Consider the following 7,306-nt stretch of genomic DNA (forward strand, 5'->3'; position numbering starts at 1 on the left):
GCCACCGCACAGTATAATTCTTTGTGTGTGATTTATTTTTCTTATATATTTTGGAAAGTTTAAGGTGCTTGGACATGACTAACTTAATGGAGTGGTTAAGCTTCCTTTGGTCAGGTGTATACATGTGCATTCCTTATACTCTCATGCCATCAAAAGTTGTAGGTTGGAATCCCCAATAAAACCTTTCGCAAATGTGTTTGATACCAACCACCTACTGTACCTTTCATAATATACGTTGACTATCCGAGCTCAACCTTTATTTAGACTAATTCCTACATCACCACTCCAAATATCCATGTGAAATGTAGGTTCTGTTCTAGTGTAGCTAGGCACCACACATTTTATCCTATTCATCCATGAACAGTAGATTTGATTTTCTTCACGTGATTTGCATTGAGTTAGAGGATACACCCGGACTTTCAAAGTTGAGATTTTCTTCACACGATTTAGACGGAGTTAGGGCATGTACAATGGTTGATAAGACAATCTTATCTTAAGCCTTGCATGTAATTTAGAGATGACAAAAAAAATTGTCTATAATAGGGTTATCTCTTAGCCTTATCTTCAATAACTACTCCGTACTATTCTTAAAAATATGATGAGACATATTATGCTAAAAGATCATCTCTTAAATAAGAAAGCTTTTTCTGATGATTTCTCTCGTCCCCACCTCAGCATTTATTCTACATGGCACTCCTAATATAACACCATTGTACGTGCCCTTAGAGGATACACCCAGACTTGTAAAGTTGAGCGTGCCACTAGGACGAGAGCCACCGTTGACAGGATAAGACCAGCATGTTTCGGGACACATTGCAGGCAATAATGAAGATGAAACAACCGAAACAAATAGATCACGAAAAAGAAAAGTCTAGGGTTTTCCTGCCTCCCCTCGGCGCCGCTGTCAGTCCACCTCGCCTCCGGTGGCCTTAAGGTCATGGCGGCACGGTGGATCTCAACCTTTGCCGGCGGGAGGGCTCTGTTTTCAGTTGTTTCTTCGCGTTTTGTTAGGATTTGTATCTTGCTCGGGAAGACGAGACGGCGGCGGCTCCCTGAAGATGCAATAATTCTCCCCGTCTAGCGCCCCGTCTCGATGGTGTGTCTAGCATCATCGATGAGCATGTAGAGGTGTGTCTTCGATGGATCTATCCTTGATGGATTTGCTCGGATTTGGTCATAGTTCATCTATGTTCATGTGTTTGCAGGTTGGATCCTTAAGATCTACGCTACTCTTCATCGGCAGCGGTTACTGTTCTGTTGCGTATAGCACGATGACTTCCCGACTGTCTACTATACAAGTTTTGCCCGGCTCCGGGACAAAGGGGCAATGACGGTGGCGCGCCTTCGGCTCGCTTCAGTGCTTGTAATCGTCCCTAGGTGATCTCCGGATTTGGATTTAATTTTTATTATTTCTGGTGTTCATTGTACTGCCATGATTGAAGATGAATAGATTGGAAGTTTTCTCGAAAAAAAAAACCGAAATAAATGATACAAGAATTCTATTTGCTAAAGCGTATTTTTTTTTCTACTTTGAAACAACTCTCCGCTTAATTTGTCTTGGTAGTAGACATGTGAATTAGGAAGGAAAAGCTATTATTAAAGAACTTCAGTACTCCATTTAGTAAATCAAACATATTGCAACACAAAGAATCTGCAAGTCCGTACGTAGATCACTGAATCTTGTTTGAAACTTCATAACATCGTTTGACCATTTCAGATAATAAATAACATGCATGTCATGACCTGAACGATTTTATTTCACCAAGAACAAACACATAGTAAAGTCTACAGATTATTTAAGCAAGAAAACCTACAACTTTAAGGTATACAAAATGAACTCAGGAATTCTATCTAGAGGCAGTAACAAAGAGACCAAGTTACGAAACTAAATCGTTTAGATCTAGAGTATCTCATCACAATTCGAACTTCTATATTTGTATAGAGATGTAGATTAAACAAGAAAAACAACTATTTTCTGAGGAAAGGCCATCATAGGCGCTCAGCCTAGCCCTGGCTCCGCTCTTAGCAGTCTCACAAAATTGTACTCCCACCGTAAAGAAATATAAGAGCATTTAGATCGGAGTACTTAATAGCAATTCAATGGTCTCACAAAATTGTAAATAGCAATTTAATATTTTACTGTCGCCTTAGAAATTCAAAAGAAGCAAAGAATGAAATTCAAATATTTTAGTGTCAAGTACCCAAGAGTAAGTTTATTCTCAAGTAGTCAACCAATTTGTTCTACATTCAGGACACACAGTTAGATCCCCTCTAAGGCTCTAAAGTGGGAACACCCTATAGCAGCCACTTACATAACTTTTCACTAGTAGTATAAACAAAGAAGCCACGGGCATAAATCATACAATCCTAGATTGTGGAACTATATCAATATCCAATACCTCAACACTTTTTTGGCCATGAAAACCCAACAGCTAATTTACCCTGCAATAACTGAAAAACACAACAAAGGAAGAACGATACCAGATCTCCTAGTTCCCGTCCTCATGATCGTCATGCTGGTATGTAGCGCCACCGTTTGGTATAGCACCTGCTCCTTTCACACTGATGTCACTGAAAGGCCTCTTCCTTGAGGAAGACGATGGTTCAGAGGCATCCATTTCCATATCCTTCTGACCCTCCTCTACAGCCATGTTTGTCTGTTTCTCTTGAGGAGCACCGGATGTTGAAGCTGGAGGTGGCATCACATCAATTCCGCTGAGCCGGCAGAAGACTTTCTCAACTGTCTCGGTGATCTCTTTCCCTAGTCCACCATTGTCGAGTATCAGCTCCCAAACTGCCTTTGAGGCTTTCTCAAGAACCGGAGTTCTGCATTCGAACAAATGAGTTAGCACTGCTTTACAGGTTAGATATATTATTTCTTCTGCTTCAGGCGACGATATAAAACAAAACTATCCAAGTTCTAAAAAAAACTCAAAACGCTGGTAAAGTGCAGTAAAGTACCAAAGGCACGAATCGTCTGAGATGCAAAGTTACAACTGTGTCCAAACCAAATGCACAACGTGCAAGTTAAACTTCCAGCAGTGCCAGAATACCAAATATTAACCCGTATATTCCCAAGGTTAAGAAAACCAAGTGTGTGCTTAAGTGTGCCTACGTGCTAGGCGATGACAGAACTGGGAGCCTTGACCCTATGCGCTCAATTAAGTAGGCAGCACGCATAGGCAATATAGGCACTAGGCAATGATAAAACTAGGAATTTACACCGAGCACTTTCTGAACCTTATTTCACTACTATTACATCATATTATCGGGAGCTAGATGACCGCAGTACTTTCAGAACAAACAGTGGTTAGCAAAAATATGATAAGGAAATGTGTCGTCATGGAGTATTGTGTGCGCTCAAAAAGTCAAAGTCAAATTCACATATAGTTCTCTCTTTCTTTCTACTTAGCATCCAGAAGGAATACTGTACATAGAAAGCTGTGTATATGCTAAAAAACAAATTCAAACCAAACAATATGTTGTAAATTTATTATTGAGCATATCATGTTTGCTCTATGCTACATTGCGTCAGTAAATTATATACAAAACAATAGTACTTACTCCAATTCTTGTCTAAGAGCATCAAACAGCTCCCTCTTGGTCTTTTTCTCAGCTCCAGGAGTCTTCAGAACTTTGCTTTGTTCCACCATCATCATAGTATTTTTCTTCATGTCCTCCTATAGAAATCCGATATAAGAAGGTTTAGTCCCAATAAGCCAACTAAACCATTCCATTGATCAAGCCAATCTAGGTAAAAGCAATGCAAAGAAACTGTGATGAGAAACACATGTCTATAACATAGCTAAAATTCCATTGTTCAGAATTTATCCTGCCACGGTAAAATTCCCTAATGATCAGGGAAAAAAGACATTGCAACCATCTATATGCTTCCGAGTGAGAAATGATTATTTATTTTTTCAAATGAAAAGAAAGCGCGCTATGGCAAGATAGGCGCTAGGCAGTGGCCAGTGGCAAAATGCAGAATTAACACCTAAAGCTTCTGTTCCTTTTATTTTCACGCACACCAGCAGTACAAAATGCTCAGACGAAAAAATAATCCATAGCCATGGCCATGGTGACGACTCTATTGTTCTCTGCTCCAGCCGTCACTTTCCCATCAGCAACCAAACTACAGGGGACCTCGCCGCTGAGAGCAAAGTCACAAGCAGGAGGGAGAAGAGGATTGGAAAGAGGAAGGATGTGGGGGAGAAGCGAGCTGGATGCATACGTCGGCCTTGAGCTGGGCGATGATCTTCATGCGGAGCGCGTCGACGGTGCCGTCGTTCTTCAGCGACTCCAGCACCTCCTCCGGCCGCACCACCTTCGACGACGACCCCATCCTCCTCCGCCCCCCAAATCAGTAAATCACCCACCACGACCTCCTTCCCCTCAACGCTCGCGCTTCAGATTTGCAGCGGAACCGCTCCAGGAGAGCTCGCGAGGCCGCCCGGCGGTGCTGCTGAAGGGTCGCCGGAGACGCGACCTCGGAGGCTAGGGTTGGGTTTCTTCCGCGGGGGAGAGGGCCAGAGGGGAAGCGAAGAAGGCAAGTATCGGGTCTTTAATTGGAATCGGTCTCCTCTGCGGACCCAAATGACGAGACTGCCCCTCCTCCTCCCTCTGCTCTCGCCTCGCGCCGCCTCCCCGCCGCCAGCCCTCACACCGCCACCCGCGCGCCGCCTCGCCGTCGCCGCTGCGAGAGCAAGCGTCCAGGACGCAGTGATGTCGGCGGCCGCGACCGGGGAGTACCCGTGCCCGGTGTCCCCGCCCTACCCGGCCGTCTCCAAGGACGTGGAGCTACGGCGCGCCTTGACGGCCTCCGCCCGCTCCGGTGCCTACTCCTCCGCCGCCGTCGTGTTCGAGGACGAGTGGCTCGCCGTGGTGGACAAGCCCGCCGGCGTCTACTGCGAGGCCCTCCTCTCCGCCCTCCCTTGCTCCACCGCCTCCTCAGGTACTTCGAAAAGGCTCTAGACAGATCGCGCCATTAGTTCGCAAGGACACAGCAAAATACTCAGATGCTCGCGGCCTAGTAATTTCAAGAGCTGTTCATGCTGATGAAACGCAGGTTTGGTTGCTTTCTGCTTTGTGTACCACTGCAGCTTTGTACCCATGAGACTACCCATAACGGGGATTAACTTAGACTAGTAATGCATGTTACTAGTCTATGTTACTAGTACTCCCTCTGTTTCACTTTTATAAGGCTTTGTAGATGTTTCAGACATTGTGCAAAACAGCTCAATTTCACTTGTCTGAAACGACTTACAAAAGTGAACGGATGGAGTACCTCTATAGTGGGGAATAACATATGTGTGGTGTCACGCAACACTTCATTTATTAACTTGTAGACTCATCTTGTCTTGGTATGTAAGATGTTACTTGTAATGTGAGTAACTAGCTATAGCTATGTTACTCAAATCATCTCTCTCCTTATTAAATCTTTGCCACATAAGAAAATTTGCTGAGTTGGACCTTATGTTACTGCTGAAGTTACTCCCACTATGGGCAGTCTGAGATATTTAGTATTAATGCCAAATGATTGCTTCTTTAACGGTGTGTTTGGTTTTTGCCCCCTTGCATATGTGACCGAGTTGTGTCTGGCCGAGTGAATATAGGCCAAGAACCATGTTATGCACATCGTTGGTAGCGTGCATCCTCCCCAGCCTGGCTGCGAAGATACACACGCTCGGTGTTTGGTTGCAGGTTTGTTCTGGGCAGATGCAGAGTGTGTGGTGTTTGGTTAGATGCAACACATGTTGTCTGGTAACCTTCTTTCGTGGTGAGGTCACCAGCACACTCACAAGCGTGACATAGATAAATAGGCATACCATATACCCTTAAACCCGAGTCTTAAACACACAGTTAACCGCTAATAAACACTCGCAGCATAGTCTGAAACATCCGACGCAGAAGTCTTAGGTGCAGAGATAACTTCTATGCATCCATGGCAAAGGCCTCCTCGAGCTTCTTGCACTTGATAATCACCTTGACACCGTCGTCGTTGCAGACGATCACCTTTAGGGTGTTGGGAGTCGCCAGCTTGAAGGTGACGAGGTACCCAAACCTGATCTGGTGAACAAAGGGCGCCAATCCTTATCAAGGGTGAGCCTGCCGTTGATCATCCGGATTGTCACCCTCCAGGCGCAGCCGGTGCTCGTCTTCAGCTTGAATTCCTCTGGGACGGCGGTGAAGTGCTTGGTGAACCCTGGTGGCATCGGCAGACACTCCAGCTTGGGTGCAAGGATGACCTTGTAGAAGTGGGTTGGGCTAACATTCGCATGGAAATGGCCGTAGTTCTTCGACCGCTTGGGGGCGCTGTCGAGCTCCACCACCGCCTTGGCCTTCTTGTCGGCCACAACCACCTCCTTGCCCTTGGAGTTCCCCGAAGCAGCCTGGTCGATCTGCATTATGAACATGATGAATGGAGGTCAATGGAGGGGCAAAATGCAACACACACATGAGCAAGATCAATGGAGGTATGCAGAAATGTTTGACCACAATTACCATAGTTGCTGACCAAAGATCAACACTCATTCATCCCACCTACCTACTCCAAAGCCTGTATTTATCTACCACCACATTCCACTACCTCTTCCAACCATCTCTCTCTCTCGTTGTCTTCTAATGTCTCCTCTTCCACATCTCTCTCTCTCTCTCTCTCTCTCTCTCTCTCTCTCTCTCTCTCCGTGTGTGTGTGTGTGTGTATGTGTGTGCGCGCGCGCCACCACCACTTTACCACCATGAACCCCATCCCCAACGTCATTGGATGGAGTCATGGAGGGCATTCCTCGTTGGGTTCTCGCTCGGTGAACGCACCAAATTCATGAAGACCATGTAGGTGTGCTCTCAGTTAAAGAGCATTGATGACATGCATAAAGAGGTAGACACTGTGTTGTTCAAGGCGACGAAGGAGGAGTTGAAGACGCTAATACCTGGCCCAGCCAAAGGCGCTATGTCAGTGGACATACTGTGGTAGGTGATGGATGAGGCCAAATTCATGGTCAGAGAGCCAGATGGGCCAAGTACAAGCTTGTCAGGGCTCCTCATGACCAATCGGTCGTCGCGGTTGTATCGGCGACCATCTCGTTCTGGAGGACGACAAGGAGGAGAAAATGGTGGATGCTACGGTCGAGCCTGAGGACGCTGACAATGACGGAGCGGTGGAGGTCCTGGCCAGGGCGCCAGAGCCAGGCAACCGTACACTACTCATGGAGGTGGATGATTACAAGCCTCGAGGCTACTGGCACTCCAAGCGCCCCCAGGCTCGCCGCGGGTAGGATGTACTTCTTGTTGTGATGGTTTCAAAAGG

General features: G+C 45.9%; 2 protein-coding genes across 2 annotated transcripts in view; one reads left to right on the forward strand and one right to left on the reverse strand.

Annotated features, from left to right (window-relative positions):
- Nucleotides 1–4,518, reverse strand: part of LOC123119764 (uncharacterized) — a 10,885-nt gene extending 6,367 nt beyond the window's left edge. Inside the window, exons 1-3 of the mRNA XM_044539674.1 lie at nt 4,232–4,518; nt 3,565–3,680; nt 2,482–2,826 (exon numbers count right to left, since the gene is read on the reverse strand). Coding sequence (XP_044395609.1) covers nt 2,490–2,826; nt 3,565–3,680; nt 4,232–4,342 — 564 coding nt within the window. The 5' untranslated portion in view covers nt 4,343–4,518 and the 3' untranslated portion in view covers nt 2,482–2,489. The remainder of the gene's footprint in view (nt 1–2,481; nt 2,827–3,564; nt 3,681–4,231) is intronic.
- LOC123119763 (RNA pseudouridine synthase 1) overlaps nt 4,519–7,306 on the forward strand; it is a 6,608-nt gene continuing 3,820 nt past the window's right edge. The window contains exon 1 of the mRNA XM_044539673.1: nt 4,519–4,951. Within this exon, the coding sequence (XP_044395608.1) occupies nt 4,594–4,951 (358 nt within the window). The 5' untranslated portion in view covers nt 4,519–4,593. The remainder of the gene's footprint in view (nt 4,952–7,306) is intronic.

Source organism: Triticum aestivum, chromosome 5D (assembly GCF_018294505.1).
Source record: "Triticum aestivum cultivar Chinese Spring chromosome 5D, IWGSC CS RefSeq v2.1, whole genome shotgun sequence".
Classification (NCBI taxonomy): Eukaryota; Viridiplantae; Streptophyta; class Magnoliopsida; order Poales; family Poaceae; genus Triticum; species Triticum aestivum.